Here is a 19881-nt window from a genome sequence, read left to right on the forward strand (position 1 = left end):
AAAAGAAAATACGTAGCAAAAAAAATATCCATAAAAAAGGAATTGCTACGAGGGCGTGAGAAAAGCACTCGATTTCAAATGCGACTCATGAAAAATTAATAACTCCTTGCGTCGTTGTTAGGCCTCCTACGACGGCAATGCTCGACACTAAAAGTCGACCATGCAAATAATCATGAATGTCACACGGGCAGAGATTTTCAAAAACATAAAGAGTTCAAAGTGCACACATAACAGTCCAAATATACTAGTCCGACTTAAGGGTAGTCATAGAATGCCTAAAAAAACCGACTCACGAAACAAACTAATGTGTCTCCTACTCCACAACAATAATGCAGGGCCCCTGAGTACTTGCCCGTGATAGCCATCAAGGAACACGATGGAAGAAGCATATCCCGAACATCTGTACCTAGAGGTCGCACAAACCCAATAGATGCATGCTCTGGGACACGACCCTTTACGTTCTCAAAGGCCACTCGCCCCAAAGAACTATGCCATGCCAAAAACGCTCCCCAACTCACATGCTTTCGGGCTATTGTTTGGGTTAGAAAAGAAAAGAGCGAAGAAAGAAACAGAAATTATGGCACTAGCTCTCCAAGATGAAGTGTTCGATCCTACTAAATTGATCGCTCCATCACCCTCGAAAGATGACCAAATCCAACGAGGGTGGCGCAAGACTTTCAAATGGACTAACGCTCGTGGGATGAAGTTCAAGATATCTGCGAGAGAGGGTCCGATGTACGAAGAATTAGAGTCTGAATCCGAGTCTGACTCCGAGTCCGAACCTAGCAAAATTGTAACCCCTCCCAAAAATAGTTTAGACCCGGAAATCTCTACTCCGGGAGATCTTTTTGATGTAATGCTTCACGACTTTAATAAGATAAACAAAACTTTTGAGTATGCGCCGCTTAAAAATCAGAGTAATAATGCAGAATGTCTCGCCACTAATGAGCACGAAAAAGAGCCAGAAGAGGAATATACCAAACTAATAAAAGCAGTAAATGAACAAGAACTCAAAACTCCTATAATTGAGGACACAGAATCGGTAAATATTGGAACAGAAGAAAATCCTAAAATTATTAAAATTGGCCTCACCTTAACTCTCACTGAAAAGGCCGATCTAATCTCCACTTTGCGGGAATTCGAGGGTGTCTTTGCTTGGTCCTACAAAGACATGCCAGGAATAGATCGAGAAATCGCTGAGCATAAAATTCCGCTAGATCCCAAAATGACGCTAGTAAAACAAAAGCTACGGCGGCTCAAACCAGAGATAGCCTTGAAAATAAAAGAAGAAGTCACTAAACAATTAGACACCGGCTTTATAAAAGTCTCCAACTACCCAGAATGGGTGGCCAATATTGTCCCTGTAGCTAAAAAAGATGGACGAGTGCGAATGTGCGTAGACTTTCGAGACCTCAACAAAGCCAGTCCTAAAGATGACTTTCCCCTACCTCACATTGACATACTAGTAGACAATACCGCAGAACACGCGCTCCTCTCCTTTATGGACGGGTACGCCGGATATAACCAAATACTAATGGCAGAAGAAGACATGGAAAAAACAACTTTCATTACCCCTTGGGGAACATATTGTTACACTGTAATGCCTTTTGGTTTGAAAAACGCGGGGGCCACCTATCAAAGAACAGCCACCACGTTACTCCATGACATGATACATAAAGAAATCGAGGTCTACGTGGACGACATGATCGTCAAATCTAAAGACCGGCGCGGTCACCTCCCGGCACTTAAAAAATTCTTCACTCGAATCTTGAAATATAACATGAGACTAAATCCACAAAAATGTGTGTTCGGGGTAACCTCGGGAAAATTGCTAGGATATGTTGTTAGTACGCGAGGAATCGAGATTGACCCATCTAAGATCAAAGCCATTACCGAAATGCCCCCACCAAAAACTGAAAAACAGATAAGGGGCTTCCTAGGAAAGCTGCAATACATTAGTAGGTTCATTTCCAAGCTTACTATGACTTGTGAGCCAATATTCAAAAAATTAAGAAAAGAGGAAAAGGCCGAATGGGATGAACAATGCCAAACTGCCTTCGATAAAATCAAAGAATACCTAAGCAAGCCACCCGTCCTCTCCCCACCTTTGCCTGGAATCCCTTTACGCCTATACCTAACCGTCACGGATACTGCAGCAGGAGCTATGCTCTCACAGTGTGTACATGGGTTCGAGCGAGCCATTTACTACTTGAGCAAGAAGTTCATACAGTACGAGACGAGATACACAGAACTTGAGAAAACCTGTCTCGCCCTCGTCTGGGCTTCCAAAAAACTCAGGCATTACCTATTGGCCCACACTGTTCATATAGTGTCACAACTAGACCCTTTAAAATACGGGTTCGAAAAGCCCGCCCTGAGTGGTCGCCTGTCCAGGTGGCTAGTCATGCTCTCAGAATTCGACCTAAAATTCATGCCAGAAAAAACAATCAAAGGAAGAGTGGTAGCCGAATTCCTGGCCGAACATGCCACGAATGAGGAAACCCCGGAAGCTTACCTCCTCCCCGACGAGGAACTTCTGATGATACAAGACGACTATTGGACACTATACTTCGATGGCGCGTCCAACCAAAAAGGATGCGGCGTCGGAGTTCTCCTAGTCATTCCCGAAGGAGCCCATATACCAATTTCCGTCAAACTTGACTTCGAGGCCACAAACAATGCCGCCGAATACGAGGCCTGCATAGTTGGGCTAGAGGCCGCAGCTAGCCTCGGAGTCAAATACCTACAAGTCTTCGGGGATTCTTCCCTAATAATCAACCATATATCCAAAAGATGGAAGGCCCGAAGCACTAGTCTCTCAAAATATCAAGCTCACTTGGACCAAATAGTCGAGCAATTTGAAAAAATCGAGTATACGTACTTGCCAAGAGACGACAACCAATTCGCGGATGCACTAGCAAAGCTAGCTTCAATGCTCAACATCCCGAATGAATGGGACGGAATGACCCTTCGGGTCGAGCGAAGGAAAGAGCCGGCTTATTGTTGTGCCATAGGCTCCGAACCTGAAAATACCGAGGAAGAACCATGGTACACGGACATCCTTCGTTACAAAACAAGTGGGGAATTCCCCCCAAACACTTCCCCGCGAGCACAAAAGGCCCTGCGCCTCCTCGCTTCACAATATAGCATAATTCTGGGAGAACTGTACAAATACACGCCGAATAAAATCAAGTTACTATGTGTCCATCAAAACCAAGCCCAAAGACTAATGGAAGAATACCATAACGACGTGTGCGGACCCCATATGAACGGAAAAATGCTATCCCGAAAAATATCCCGCTCAGGGTACTATTGGACCACTATGGAAACCGATTGCCATCACTTTGTAAAAACTTGCCCAAAATGCCAAATCTTCAGTAACCTTAACCATTTACCTCCCTCAGAACTATACACCTTCACTTCTCCATGGCCCTTTTCCACCTGGGGTATAGATATAATCGGCAAGGTAACACCAACGGGCGTAGGGGGACACGAGTACGTTTTAGTTGCAATTGATTACTTCACTAAATGGGTAGAGGCAGTCTCCTATGCAAAGTTAACAGCCAAACATGTCGCCCGATTCCTAGAAAAGAACATATTCTGTCGATACGGGGTCCCACATGAAATCATAAGTGACCAAGGTTCCCACTTCAGGGCCGAAGTCCAAGACCTGCTCAAAAAATATCATGTCAAACACCATAAATCCTCTCCCTACAGGCCGCAAATGAACAGCGCGGTAGAGGCGGCCAACAAAAATAATAAAGTCATAATCGAAAAAATGGCCGAAAATTATAAGGATTGGCCCAACAAATTACACTTCGCATTATGGGGCTATCGAACCTCAATCCGCACCTCCATTGGAGTAACACCCTACTCCTTGGTATACGAAATGGAAGCAGTCCAACCGGTCGAGTTGGAGACTCCCTCCCTCCGGATCGTCCTAGAAAGCAAGCTACCCGAAGCTGATTGGGTTCAAGCTAGGTACGACGAACTCGTCCTTTTAGACGAACGGAGGTTGAGAGCTCTACATCACGTGCAAGTGTATCAAAAGCGCATCGCAAGGCAATTCAACAAAATAGTCAAACCTCGAAACATCAAAGAAGGCGATTTTGTATTAAAAGAAGTCCGCGCACCTACTACGGACCCTCGAGGAAAATTCCGGCCTAACTGGACAAGACCATATTTTGTAAAGACCATCCTACCTGGCGGAGCAGTCCAACTAGCCGACATAGATGGAGCGGAATTCGCTAACCTCACGAACTTAGACCAATTGAAAAACTACTATATTTAATAAAATTCAGTCCGGAGTTGAGGCATCTAATAAAACACATTAAAACTCATAAGCAAACATTCTGTGCATTACTCTAAACAAACGGCATAAAACTCGATAAAGTAGAAAAAGCGAAAACTTCAACGCCCAGGACCGGGCGCTGTTATTTCTAACGCCCAGGCCTCGCAAAGGGCACTCTACCCTAACCCATGCACGGGCAAGACCAAATAAAATGAAAAAGCCACAAGAGTTTCCAGGAAAAAGCCCAACAAAGGAGTATGACACGAGTCGGCAAAAAACAAAAATAGTGAACATGCATATGTAATACCCCAAGTAGTCGGTTAGTCTAAAAATATATGTGCACTCTTATATGAACTCATTATTTTTACGAAAGTCTCTTCCTTTTAAAAATTCATCGTTGGTTTAGGAAGCTAATATTGCTATAATATGTTAAAACGAAGCCCACGGAAGGCTTAAAACATTCTTGCACCAAAAATCGCAAAAAATATATATATATATACATGCGGAACACAAGAATGAATATGTATAAAACAGGAGGTAAGCCTAAGACTCGTCATCGGCTCCATGTCTCCAAGCCTCGCCGGTCCATCTACTCCACTCCCCGTGGTATGAGGGACCCCAGCCAGAGTCACCCCAAAAATGGGGTTGCGACTGCAACTCGGGGCTAGGCTCTCGGGCCACCGACACGGAACGCCGCCTACGCTCCGGCTCCGACCTCTCCCCGGAAGAAGTCACCCCCGCGTCAGAACGGCGATGCCGTAGGGGCGAGTGCTGTGCCCTCTCTCTCTCTCACGACGACCGTGTCCCCCGCCCGAGGGACCCGCGTCGTCGGCCCCAGCACGCCCAGTAGCCGTCTGCAAAAAGGGACAAAAAAGAGAGTGAATAACCGAAAGCCAAACCAAAGGTACAGATCAAAAGAAAAAAGAGAGGGCACATTACCCGAGTAGAGTGGGGGCTCCTGCAAGATAGTGCAGACCGAGCTCGAACCAACGCGGACTTCAACCGGTTGATCACCCCCACCATCGCATTGGCCGTACGGGCCGGAACCTAAAACAAGAATGTCAGTAAAAGAAGAAAAAAAATATAAAGAAGAGTACACAAATGAAAGGTGCATACCGCCTCTACTCCCTCAGGGAGCGGAGCATGGAAAACCCGGTCTTCCGGGAAAGTCTCCACAATCTCGGATCCACTCTCTCCGGTATACGAGATCCGAGCATCGGGAAGCACCCATCCCCCCAACAAAGGGTCAGGACCCTCCTGCACAAAACACAGTAGGCATAAACACATGGGCACGAACATGAAAACACTAAAATCAATACAAAGAGAGGAGGCAACTTACAGCGCCAGGCTCCGGGAGACGAAGAGAATCCTGGATAAACTGGTAATAGCTAGCTCCCTCTATCACCAACTCTGTCGCCGGCACACCAGTCCTCGAGTGGACCCTCCACGACTCGCCTATCGAGCGAGTAGACATCATGGTCGCAGGCGGAGGACTGGGCACCGAAAAAACCCCGACCGTCTGCATACGTACCCGCTCTCCCAGGTACTAGACAGGGTCCCGACGGCCAACGAACAAGACCCGCATCTGGCTCAGGGCATAACTCTCCCTGACCGAAGCATGGGTACCCCTAAAAGAGAGCCATGGGGTCCAAACCACCTGTTTTCGTACAAAACGCAGTCAGATCTCGCACATGAAAAGAATGACGAAATACGAGATAGAGGATAAGATTCTGTACATGCTCAGGGTTCCCGTCCCGGATAAGATCCCACACGGTATCGGGCGGCGGACGCACTGTCAGCTTCTTCTTCCAACCCCAACGGCGACCGGCAGGGAACTCCAAAGGCCTCTGCCCCTTTCGGGGAGCCAGCCAGGGTAAGTGCTCAAAGGCCCACAGCTGCAAAAGAAAAGGATAATAAAGCGTTAAAAAAAGAGGCCGGGTAAAAGCGAGAAAAACAAAAGAAGGTCTAGGCACATACCTCGATCAAACGCGGCACTCCCGCTAATGTAATCACAAAGTGACGTATACTCGGGTCCGAGACGCGCACCGACAAACTCATCTGGCCGACAAGCGTCGCATAGCCCAAATCGCCCCAGCGATAGTCACCCAATGTAGACACGTCCTCCACCATGCCTATCCACCTCGAGTCAAAGGTGTCAGTCGGACCCGATAGAAAAGTGGAAGTAATAAAATGGAGGTAGAACAGCCGAGCCTGTCTCGAAGGCGACTCCTCTACCCCGTGCTCCAAAGCCCACATCAGGTCAGCGAAAGGTATCCCACGGGGCTGGTACGAAGGTAACCTACTACCCATCCACGAGCCCAGGAGCCTGGTATCCTCAGCAATAGTCGGCGACGGGCCGTCCGACCTCAGACGAACGGGGTTCCCTGTAAAGGTCAAACCCGTCAAAGCTGTGTAGTCCTCAGGAGTGATCGTCATCTCGCCCCAAGGAAAATGGAAGGTGTTGGTGGTATCCCACCACCACCTCATGAACGACCGCAGAAAGGACAGGGAGATGTTGAGCCGCAGTATCTCCCAGAAGGTCTCAACCACCGGAAACAGTGAGCTCGCCCTCACCAAGGCCTGGGCGTCCGAGCTCAGATAGCTGAAAACGGTCTCACTCGTCGCGGCGCCATAGCCGCGAACCGTAGTCTCTCTCCTCGCGTGAAGGCGGGAAGTCACGTGGTGCTCTAGGTCGTAGTGTAGATCACGACCATCGTAAAGCTCAGGGCCCACCCATAGGGGACCCGGGCTAGTCGACTGACGCGTTATGCCACGCACCTCGTGGCCACCAGGAGGGGGTAACGACTCGTCAGACATGCTGATCAACAATACAACAAGGCATTATACCTTTGACAAAATCGGCACTCATACCGATCCCTAAAAAGAGTGCATTTCACTCATGAAATGGAGTCATACAATTTTTGTTCCCTAAAAAAACATGATACTAAGTTCATACTTAGCAAAATTCCCTAAGTAGAAATTAACTCCAGCAAAATCAAAATTCTCCCATAATTTGTCATTCATGAATTATGAGGAACGCAAGCAATATACCAAGAACACCTACATTATAAGAAAATACTAGATTCGTAGGTATACTTGGGGGCTAGCATGAAAATGCCCAAATTCAACAAAAATCAACATACTTGCCAAAAATTCACATGCACAAACTAATTAACATGTTATGTGAAACATTTCCAACTATCTAATTGGAGAAAACGGGCACAAAATCAAAAACCCCCAAATCAATTTCATGCACGAAAATACTTGACAAAAATACTGAAATTGACAGAAAAGCTCAAAATTATTGAAAATTACTTACATTGGGAAGATTGGGAAGTAATTTGGAGTAGAATTCGTGAAGGAAAGTGAAGAAAACGAGCAAAAATCAGTAGAGAGAAGTGAAGAAGTTTGAGCGAAAATGGCGGAAATGGGAAAGGAAGGAGACGGTCCTCGAATTTAAAGACCAGTCCCCCTTTCGCATTTTCAACGCCCAGCTCTGGGCGTTAGAAATTCTCGCGCCCAGGCCTGGGCGCTGAAACTGCTTCCCAGACAGCGAATATTCGCTGTCGGGCACGCGTACTCCCCTATTTTGTGTAAAGATATCCGTTATCTTATTTCTATCCCAAAAAAGAAAAGAACGGTATTTTGAAAAAAAATATAATAAAATATCGTTAAACAAAAATATACACAATGTGGACCCACTTATAGGACACATCTCATCAGGAAATATTACGACCCACCAACAGGTTGTAATCACAAAAGCTCTTCTACATAGGCAAAATAAGAAATTCAAAATGGGCTCGCCCACCCTCTGCGGGCAGGTTCTGCGTCACTAGCCGCGCAGGTCCTCAGTTTTTCGCGGAATAAAAGTCTTCAAATTTAAAATAGGTTCGCCACCTTCAGCGGGCGAGTCTACGTCACAAACCGCGTAGGTCCTTATTTTCAGAAAATTTTAAACAGATTCGTCCACTTCTATCGGACGGGGTGTCCACCCTCAGCGGACAAGGTTCGCCACCTTCAGTGGGCGGGGTCTACGTCACAAACCGCGTAGGTCCTTATTTTCAAAAACATCAAACAGATTCGTCCACTTCTATCGGACGGGGGGTCCCCCTCAGAGGACAGGCTCGCCCACCTTCAGCGGGCGGGGTCTGCGTCACTAACAGCACAGGTCCTTAGTCGCTGGAGCGATAACTTTTATCGGTTTTCCCTTTTTCCGAAAATCAAAGGATTGGTTTTTCCTTTTTCCGAAAATCAAAGGATCGGTTTTCCCTTTTTCCGAAAATCAAAGGATCGGTTTTCTCTTTTTCCGAAAATCAAAGCATCGGTGTTCCCTTTTTCCGAAAATTAAAGGATTGGTTTTCCCTTTTTCCAAAAATTAAAGGATTGGTTTTTCGTTTTTCCAAAAAAGAGCGATGTGCTGGATTTTCCTTCGTTTTACGTCCTATAAAAACAAGGGGGTTTTCTCGTTTAGCTAGCCCTAAAAATGAGAATCTTTAAAAACGTTTTACCTCGTGATTGGGCTTGGCCAGGCCCAATTACACTTTACAGCTTTAATTTCGAAAACATTTGTAGCTACTCCCAATGACAAAGTGAGGGAGTTTCTACGCACCTTTAGATTCTTCCAATGACAAAGTGAGGAAGTTTCTATACTATCAGTTGACAAATCCCAATGACACGTGAGGGATATGTCGACACTTCAAGTGATGACCCTTAAGTCAAATGTTATCACTCGGGGGCTCGTGAGAGTCTCGCAAAACAGGTCACATACACCATGGATTGTGTGACGCACTCCGTCTAATACTTTGACCATCGTCTTACTCCAAGACTCAGTCAAAGTGCGGGCTAACTGTAGACACCTACTTTTGTCCCCATTCCCGCAAGGGAAAGGTTCGATGATGAAAGCATAAAAATTCCACTTGACAACGCATCTCCTATAAAATAAACGAATCTCGATTCCCCGTTTCACCCGAAACCTGCTAGTTATGGAAACCCGCTAAAAATAGTAACTGCCGTAAAAGGTAGCTTCTAAAAGTGGCAAATCATAAAAGATAGAAACCTGTCAGAATTAGGTGTTGCATTCCAACATAAATCCTAAATGAGATAGAAAACCGCGAGAATCCTATTCCTAATAGGATTCGGAAATAAGAGTTACGTATTAATTAAAATCCTGACGAGCCTAGAGTTCGTAATGGGCCAAGACGCATTCCGTCACAAAATTGATACGCGCTAAAAGACTCGAATTAATCTCAAACTCTACGGATTTTAGGAATCCGAATCTGACAAAACAAAACTGCCCAGACCCTATTTTCAACGCCTGGCTCTGGGCGCCAAAATCTTCGGCGCCCAGGCCTGGGCGCTGAAAATATCTGGGTACGTCTCTTTTCCTAATTCTTTGCGGATTAGAACTCTGCAATTCTATCTTTCCACGAACTCTTCCCTATAAATAGGCCCCTACTTTTGACGTGAAAGAACACACAACAACACATAATATGCTCTGAGTATTGACTCTAAACCCCTTAGCCTAAGCCTCTCGCTGCGAAACTGTTCACGCGTTCTGTTGCAATCGATCCATAAATCGAACAGAACGTATCCTGTCCCATAATCGAGATTCGTTAAATAAAAAGGAGAAATAGCAAAGTCAAAGTGGTTAGTTTTCTGAGAACCGTGACGCACCTCTCAAGGGTGCGTCGTAATGTGTCCCTTTTCGATGATTTAACCGCTTTCCACACCCTTTTTATGAACTGCTAAACTAACCTAATATGATTGCTCTATCACGCCTAACAAATATAATATCTTTGGGAAATCAGATTATCATGCTAGGTCCCTTAATGTTATTTAAATCAGATAATCACCATCGAATTAGTATTATATGTTGCATATTGCTAAAATCAACTCAGATTAATTTAATAGTTAACGCATGTCCCTTCAATTATTTATGCTGAGCTAGTAAGCATATCCTGCCTCTGGAGTTATCGACGAGCGAAGTACTCCTCTCGGTAGTTACAGTCCCCCGAACCCTCAATCTCTACCTTGCGGGTGTATATTGAGAGATCCCCACACCAGGGATCACAAGGAAACCTACGGCCGTCGTGGTCAAACATAATTGCACTCCCTTTATGTCACGATAACCGGGTTTTGTCAGTTTTTCTCATTGTCGTTAAAAACTGAATGGCGACTCCTATATTACTAGTCAATTGGGTGTATACTCACAGGAAATCCAATTACACTTGATTGAATAAAAAGAATCTTCAGACCCACGAGGGACAAGGTCACGCATTAGCCTCGCGCTTTTTCGACCCCCCTTACAATAAGCATTCGACTTCGATCAATATTTCTCCTTAAACTTTTCTTTCTCTCTCTTTGTCGTAATTCCCTCTCATTTTCATGTCGCTCTACATTGACTTAGGCATCGGAGGGCCGTTGGCTCCACCAACGGCCAATCCTCACGCTCTGCTATGTTTACAGTGTAACGCCGACATGATGACGGATTCGACAAAGAGAGAACAGATGGAACGAAGTATACAAGCTCAACATACAAGAAAACGAATTCAAAATTAGGCATACATGTTCAAAGGAAACATTGTTAATTTTATTCAAACATGATTGTATATATTACATACTACAATTTTACAAACTACAAAACACAATTGAGGCCATTACAAAAACGCCTGGTACATTACATTGTACATTACATACACAATGGAATACAGATATACATTTTCTACAGTATACATTTTGCAGGTTCTTCTCTGGCAGGCTGGAGGCGTCGCCAAAGACGAACTCGAGGTATGTGCCCAACCTGCAAAGCAAAACATCAAACCAAACACAATTTTTCCAAACACAAAGCAAGCAATACATGATAAAAAACCCACAAAATATTTACACGACTTGCCCCCTTGGACAAGCCCAAAAACATCCAAAAGACTGCCGCCATTAAGGCGAAACACAGCCACAATATCTTTTCGACCCTTTCAAAGGCCGAACACACAAAACATTATTTAAGAAAACCCATTGTTTAAACACACATCATTAAAATTTTAAATTTTTAAGGAGGGGGGACTGTAGACACCTACTTTTGTCCCCATTCCCGAAAGGGAAGGTTCGATGATGAAACCGTAAATCTCCACTTGACAACGCATCTTCTATAAAATAACGAATCTCAATTCCCCTTTTCATTTCACCCGAAACCTGCTATTTATAGAAACCTGTTAAAAATAGTAACTGCCGTAAAGGGTAGCTTCTAAAAGTGGCAAGTCATAAAAGATAGAAGCCTGTCAGAATTAGGTGTTGCACTCCAACATAAATCCTAAATGAGATAGAAAACTGCGAGAATCCTATTCCTAATATGATTCGGAAATAAGAGTTACGTATTCATTAAAATCCTAACGAGCCTAGAGTTCGTAACGGGCCCAGACGCATTCCGTCATGAAATTGATACGCACTAAAAGACTCGATTAAGTCACAAACACTACGGATTTCAGGAATCCGAATCTGACTAAGAAAACAGCCCAGACTCTATTTTCAACGCCTGGCTCTGGGCGCCGAAATCTTCGGCGCGCAGGCCTGGGCGCTGGAATTACCTGGGTACGTGTTTTTTCCTAATTCTTTGTGGATTAGAACTCTGCAATTCTATCTTTCCACGAACTCTTCCCTATAAATACAGCCCCAAATTCGACGTGAAAAGGACACAACACACAATTCATATTCTGAGTATTGACTCCAACCCCTAGCCTAAGCCTCACGCTGCGAAATTGTTCACGCGTTCTGTCGCAATCGATCCATAATTCGAACAGAACGTATCCTGTCCCATAATTGAGATTCGTTAAATAAAAAGGAGAAATAGCAAAGTCAAAGTGGTTAGTTTTCTGAGAACCGTGACGCACCTCTCAAGGGTGCGTCGTAATGTGTCCCTTTTCGATGATTTAATTGCTTTCCTCGCCCTTTTTATTAACTGTTAAACTAACTAAATCTGATTGTTCTATCACGCCTAACAAATATAATATTTTTGGGAAATTGGATTATCATGCTAGGTCCCTTAATGCTATCTAAATCAGATAATCGCGATCGATCTAGTATTATATGTTGCATATTGCTAAAATTAACTCAGATTAGTTTAATAGTTAACGCATGTCCCTTCAATTATTTATGCTGAGCTAGTAAGGATATCCTGCCTCTGGAGTTATCGACGAGCGAAGTACTCCTCTCGGTAGTTACAGTCCCCCGAACCCTCAATCTCTACCTTGCGGGTGTATGTTGAGAGATCCCCACACCAGGGATCACAAGGGAACTTACGGCCGTCGTGGTCAAACATAATTGCACTCCCTTTATGTCACGATAACCGGGTTTTGTCAGTTTTTCTCATTGTTGTTAAAAACTGAATGGCGACTCCTATATTACTAGTCAATTGGGTGTAAACTCACAGGAAATCCAATTACACTTGATTGAATAAAAAAGAAGCGTCACACCCACGAGGGACGAGGTCATGCATTAGCCTCGTGCTTTTTTGACCCCCTCACATTGGCGACTCCACTGGGGATAGTGAAGGAAATACTCGTGCTTGTAGGAAATCAAAATAGCCGAAGGGTGAAACGATCCTACCCCTCGTTTATTTCCCCATCAAGTTGGGACGACCTGAAAATCAGCATATTAATGTGAACGGGCAGAACCGCATAACGAATCTCGGCTTTCTCGGGAGTTGGGACTAAGGATACCTTTTTTTCGCCAATAGGGGGGTGCATACTCCGCGCATGTTGCCCACTTGGTACTTGTGCAGGTAGTACACCTATCCTGAACCCAATCGCTCGCTCATTAGGTCCCTCTCGCCTGCATGCCCCCTTGGCTTGCACTTGCGGGTTGGCCCCTTGGGCGAAATTCGTTTGTTGAAGACACTACCTCGACCGGGGCATGTGTTGGATCTACGATAGAAGCGGTACCAAGCCAGGCGCAAATACTACCCATAGAAGCCTATCATAAACTACGTGACATATTTAATTTTCAAATCCATTTTTGTAATGTAGTTATGTGTAGCGAACTATGTGACCATGTTATGATTGTGCGTACGAATAATGCTAGACAAATAATTCTAGAAAACCAACAACCTTAAAAATTTCCCAAACATTCATGAACCAATTGGCCAAAGAGTTATACCAAAATACGTGTTCCGCAAGCCCGAACGATCGCCACAAAAATAAGCGAAGCTCGGGATGGCCTGTAACGAATCCCACAAACGCTGCACAACGCGTAAAGGACGTTATAAGCAAGCACGCAAAATTAAAGTCGCAAAAACAAAAGTAGACGAAAGCAGAAAACGAGAACCAGCCAGGGACGCATTTTCAACGCCCCTGGCTGGGCGCCATTATTTCTCACGCCTTATGTTGGGCGCTGAAGTTGCTGCCTGGCCCTAGTGTCAGGCACAGCAGCCTCGATGCCCGCGCATGAAGTATACGTAGCAGTAAAAAAAAAACTTTTCGTGAAAAATTTGCTACGAGGGCGTATGAAAAAGCACTCGATTCTAAAAGCGACTTATAAAAAAATAAATAACTCTTTGTGTCGTTGATTAGGCCTCCTACGACGACAATGCTCGGCATCAAAACCGAACATGCTAATAATTATAAATGTCACATGGGCAAAGTATTCAAAAATAATGTTCGAATGAAGTCTTTTAAGGAAAAATAATGTTCGAATAAAAAGTAAATCCGAGTCTAGACTAGGCTATGCCAAAGTACAATCTAAATCCTAAGTCTTAGTTGTCTTATCCATAGAATCGGTCCTAATGCTTGGTGTCGTTCTGCAAGTCAAAAGGTTAAACCATATTGAGTCTCCCTTCCTAACATTTAAATCAATAAGCACCCATATGTAATTGTCATCCCTTGCTAAGAGTCTACGGCCTCAATACTCTCTCTCACCCATAAAAAGAATATGTTATGTATTTGCAAAATGGAAACGGTCACATTCTGAAAATCATTCCCCCATAGTCGCACAACCCCCAAAGTGAACCTAAGGTACCATCGGCAAAAAAATAAATTAATGGCCTCAAGGCTTATGATCACATTGGGTCACGACTATCATAGTCCTCTCGAGTCACTCACTCCTTGAAGTATTCCTAAGTACGGACTAAAAGATTTTCCATGAATGCAACATGACAAACCATGAAAATACCCAAATCGGCATGCCATAAGGCTACCATTGGGGTAAAGCAATACACACTAAGAGAGAAGCCGCACTAATGATTCTAGCCTTGCAAAAATAAAAATTCGATCTCCCCAATTAACTACCTTGCCAACATTAAGCAAAATGGCGCATGACAAATGAACACCCAAGGGTTAAAATCTAAAGTGTCAACCAACGAAAGTTATGGTCCAATTAGCCTAAGTCCGAGAGTTGCTTGGTCAAGTGTTATAGGCTTACGCCACGTCATTATTTTGAGTCTAGGCCACCTCCTTGTATTCATACACGGGTTATAATCAGAAAGATTAATGAAAGTTCGAGTCTAAATCACAACTTCCAATTAAATCCCGAAAATTAGAATCTGAAAAGAAGCAAAAAAATTATTTTCGATGTAATTCTTTCGTTAAATTTCAATAAGGAAAAAAAACAACATTTTGAATCTACGCTATTTGCACATTTTAAGAAACGACTAAATACGCTTGCAAAGTAAGACAATTTAAAGGTCCACCCTAGGCCTGCTAAAATTAAAGGTCCACCCTAGGTCTACTAAAATTAAAGGTCCACTATAGGCCTACCAAACGAGGCTCACTCAGTCTCGCCTCGTGACTCAAAGACCACAACCAATTACCTTTTAGCCCAAATATAAAAATTTTGAAGGATTTATGTTGGGGAGAAATCCCAAGCAAAAAGAAAAAAATAGAAAGAGAAAAGGGAGAGCGAAAAGAGCAAGCCATGAAATACTTAAAAAGAAAGAGAAAAGGGAGAGCGAAAAGAGCGAGCCATGAAATACTTAGCCCGTACCTCCCGAAGTGCGAAATTTACCCAAGTAAACGAAGGAAAAGAATTGAGTCAACCAATCCAAATCATAAAATTCTACGATGTCTACCCTTTCCAATCCTTATGCTCTTAGAAGCCTTCACTCTGGGGTCCCTGTTCAGCTCATTTAATTTAACCCATCCATGTTCTCATTGCCATAACCCAAGAAACCATTATCTCAACTCTTGTTTTTGAACTTGTTATCAACCGCAAACCACGCACGGCCATTGACACGTGCGTCATGCCCATCATTTCCAAAGTCCAAACCTTCTCTTACACCACCATTAGCATAATGACCATATAACTTGTTTGGATACGTCCTGTTGATATACCCTTGAGCCGTCCCTATGCTACTCATTGGCCTTGATTGATGTAAACTCGTGACACTAGCCTGAGGCCGTAAAATATGAATCCTAGCAGATGTAATCCTTATGCCTGACCAATACCTATACAAATTACCCTATCTCATTCAACCCATCTTTCAAGCCGTCTTGAGTCACAAATAAAAAAGACAAATGAAAAGTACATTCTACGCTTAACGTAAAAAAAAAAAATTAATAATAAATAATAAAAAAAAGAAATTTTGCAAAGCGCCTCTAAAGTTAGTCTAAAAAGGAAAAGAAGCATCTAGAGCACCAAAAAAAGATCCGCCCAGAAATTATTTTCAGCGTCCAGAGCTGGCCGCCGAAATCTTTAGCGCCCCAGCCTGGGCGCTGATTCTCTCTGCTTGCTAAAATTTGTCCAGAAGTGCTCGTCATTTTATCTGCACATGCACGGAAAAATAACGAACACTTGGAGGGGTACAACACGTATTCAGACATACGTACCACCAAAAAAATACATGTACTCAAAAAAAATATATAAAACAAACTTTTGGCTTACGGCAAGGCAGCAGATTAAAATAATAATAAACTTCACTTATTCTACCGTTTCAAATAATATGTTTCCATCTCAGAACATACTTATCGATATCGGCATTCCAAGAAACCATTTTCTTGCTAAGAACTACGCAAGACCTGATTCCAAATTAAATCTATTTAAGGCGGATACGTAGGCAATCCATGATTCGGTCCAACCAATTTGCAAAAATATTAAAGCCTATAGAAAAACAAGAATAAAAAAATAGAAGTCCCTTATTGAAATTTAATTACTTGCAATCCAAATCGAAAGAAAAATTGAAAGCACGAAGAAGAATCCAAGTCATCAAGATGCCAAAATTAATGAGCACACATCGAAAAATAATAAAGGGCACGTACCCTTGCCAGAAGGAGCACTCACACTTCTAGGCACTTAGCTAAGACTCAAAAGATCGCTTTGCCTCAATTGATGGGGGCTAGCGCAAGCGTCCATGACCCCTAAAGTACTCGACTTGACCCTCCCTAAAGCGAACTAACTCACTTAAAGACCTTCTTTCACCACTAGACATAGTCGTTCGCTTAAAGACCTTCTTTCACCCCTAGACACAGTCATAGTCGCCGACAAGTAGTAAAGGCAGTAAGCTTGCAATAAAGAGAATTGTTCTACGACATTGCCCCATCGCTCCTTCGAACTCAGGGCACCCGTTCATGGTAATTCAAATGCTTGCGAATCCCCTTTGAAAAAAAAACAGACATTGTCAATAGGACTTGGCACTCAACCAAGGCTCACCCTACTCAGACATATGACACGGGCATCTAAAATCGAAATCTGAAAACATTCTTAATGGGAAGACATAACAGCAACTGGGGGCTAAAAAATTGAAATGAAAGAGCTAGGGAAAGAACTAAATATACCTTGACCTTTTGTACGGACATACACCAAGTAAATCTAAGTCAATTTGAAAACGGTTTATATTCCCGCAATTCTGGACAAGATGGCCCTAAAAGCCTAAAGCATACGCCAAACGGGCACAAGTATATCTTGACGCCTGCACCCTGGCTTCCAGCAAATCCTTAGACAGCATTCCAAAAATCGTAACAGTATTTTGATTCACTCATATAATCCTGTACGAACCCTTCTATAAGTCAACCTACTTAGGGCACCTCGGATTGTACACAGTAGGACTCGGATTTCAAATAATTTTCAAAAGACTTCTTCGAACATAATAAAGTGTCGTTGGTTTAAGCTAAGTATGTGTTTATCTTCGATGTTGCAAGTGAGTCAAAAAAGATTTCTAAATATGATTATGGGTAAAGAAAGGCACATAGCTTTTGGTCAAGGCACACTTCAACATGTGACTACCTTGACCATGGCAATGTCGCACAATACGACATTTACAAAAGGAGTAGCAAATCACTACGCGAACGTACCTCGCACTAAACGAGTCTGGTTCAAACTATTCATGATCCATGTCATCATGAATGCATAAAAACGTATGCCAAGCATTATAGCATCAAGCCAATCCCGTAGCTACAATTGGGGGCTTGAGAAAAACACTCTAAAAATGCTCGAAATGACGATTTTATCGCAAATTCTCGACGCTAATGCTATACATACATCATAGGGGCACAATCCTAAGCATTAATTGTGAAAAACAAACCTTAGAATGGCTACAACCCCTCCCAAATTCTAAAGCACTACTTAGAATATATGAAGTCACCCCACTATCAAGGGTAACTGAAAATCGCGAGTCACCAAAACTCCGATCAAACTACTGCACATAACGCTCGCCCTACAAGCGCCCGTTACACAGTCTACCTCGTTCCAAAGCAAAAGCGAAAGAAAAAAAATCAAAGATAAGAATTGCCAAAATATACCCAGAAATCATTTTCAATGCCCAGAGCTGGGCGCCGATATCTTTAACGGCCCAGCCTGGGCACTGAATCTTTCTGCTAGCCAAGTTTTGCCCAGATATAAAAATAAGAAAGAAACACCTATGAATCCTCGCATCGAACGAAGTAATAAGCCGTGCAAACCCACGCAGAAGGTGCTACACTTGTTCGAGCACCTGAACGAGGCGTGATGAAGTACTCTAATCCAAAAAATAATAGTGATATCCCAGCACCTAGAGAAATGTTCTCATACACGCCGTTAGGCCACACAAGCCTACGTCGCACCATAAGTTCAACCATCCCACGGTACAAGTCTAAAAAAGAGTAAGGCATATTGCACTAATGTAGGTACGACCAAGAGCACGTGTAAAAGAGGGAAAGACTACTTATCGCCCAAATTCAAAATTCAAGCCACACGACTTCTACATTAAGGATTAAAGGTAGCAAAACATTGCCTACCGCGGAAGGGATAGCTCGCACCTACACGAGCGGAACCCCAAGGCATCTTTCTCGAAAGAACCTAAAAAATCGTACGCCAAAAGGAAGCATCCCAACATGCATACTTGGGAGCTCCAAGCTACGAAACGACCATAGCAAAATAAAAAAAATCTCGAAGAAAATGTTTAAACAATTGAAAGGGCACGATGTTTAAACCCACCTCGTGAATGGGCCTGAACCCTATCAAGCTTCTAAGCAAACTATTCAAAATCAGTCGTTGCTCAAAAAAAAAATGAAACCATTCAAGCAAACTGATTAATGGACCGCACACAACGGCCATTCTATGAACGCTCGTTCGCACATACGTATCATCATCCTAAGTATCGAAAATTGACGAACGCGTTCAAAAGGAAAAATATACAACAACAAAGAACGGTCAAAGTCTTACGCCTCAAGGTATGTTCCTCGAGCCATATAGACTCGCCCAACTATCGCAATAACTGTACGCCTTAAGAGCAACAATTCCTTAAAATAATCGCCCCAAAGCGACAAGCACCGTAGTCCACCAATCGACTACGGCTTCTCAAGAAAATCATCACGTTCTAAAAACAAAGAAAAGAGAACACATAGAACTTCCAAGTGAAATAAACAAATGAACAAGAGGCCAACTGTGTCATCAAAAGACCAGCCCAAACAACACTTTCAACGCCCCACCTGGGCGTGAATTATTTCGACGCCCAGGCCTGGGCGCCGAAAATGAACCCAGGCTCAAAAAAGGCCCTAATTTCTATTGGGCCCTGCCGCATCCATTTGACTCGAAAATTGCCAATTTCCTTACTGAAAGTTGCACCTCACGACTTTGTCAAGAGTAGCACACCACTACGAAGATCACTCGCACTTACGAGCACGATCCCAAACACAATCAAGGACATCACAGAATGCGTATCCCCAAGGAACCTCTTTGACAAGAAAAGACCGTCAAGCACGAATGCTTGGGGGCTCGAAAGAAAATATATATTTCAAAAGAGAGCATGCAAAGTTAAAACAATATTCCCAAACTACGATGTACGAAATCCCGTGTTTGGATGTCTCAAAAAAAATAAAACCGGTTTACGACCTCAAGACAAAGGTCGCCGTCGATACTTATACATAGTCCCCTAATCAAGGACCCAGGTAGTGGCAAAATTGAGCCGAAAATACTAGCTCAAAACCATGAAAAGGTGATGACCACGAGACTATGGTCCATCTAAACACATTGTCAACCCACATTCAGGTTGCAACTAAATCCGAGCATCCCTCGGAAGAATTCGCTCCTACAAGAATGAATAAAAAGAAATTCTCAAAAAATCACGATGAAAAATAGGAAACTTGCCCATCTCAGTTGGCAAGATCGCGTCACGAACCACGCAAGTTCCAAAA

General features: G+C 43.4%; 1 protein-coding gene and 1 long non-coding RNA gene across 2 annotated transcripts; both read right to left on the reverse strand.

Moving 5' to 3' along the window:
- Positions 1 to 5323: 5323 nt before the first annotated feature.
- Positions 5324 to 5688, reverse strand: LOC130470611 (uncharacterized). Its single transcript, XR_008931331.1, has 3 exons — positions 5631 to 5688; positions 5408 to 5548; positions 5324 to 5338 (listed from the first exon to the last, which is right to left on the reverse strand). It is a non-coding gene; the product is annotated as an uncharacterized lncRNA (long non-coding RNA).
- Positions 5689 to 5837: 149 nt separating this feature from the next.
- On the reverse strand, positions 5838 to 6611 carry LOC130469694 (uncharacterized). The gene is made up of 3 exons (XM_056839122.1): positions 6269 to 6611; positions 6028 to 6186; positions 5838 to 5948 (listed from the first exon to the last, which is right to left on the reverse strand). Exons 1-3 carry the CDS (start codon positions 6599 to 6601, stop codon positions 5838 to 5840), a joined length of 603 nt encoding a protein of 200 aa, XP_056695100.1. The 5' UTR covers positions 6602 to 6611.
- Between the last annotated feature and the right edge of the window lie 13270 nt (positions 6612 to 19881).

The sequence above is a fragment of the Spinacia oleracea genome, chromosome 3 (assembly GCF_020520425.1).
Source record: "Spinacia oleracea cultivar Varoflay chromosome 3, BTI_SOV_V1, whole genome shotgun sequence".
Classification (NCBI taxonomy): Eukaryota; Viridiplantae; Streptophyta; class Magnoliopsida; order Caryophyllales; family Amaranthaceae; genus Spinacia; species Spinacia oleracea.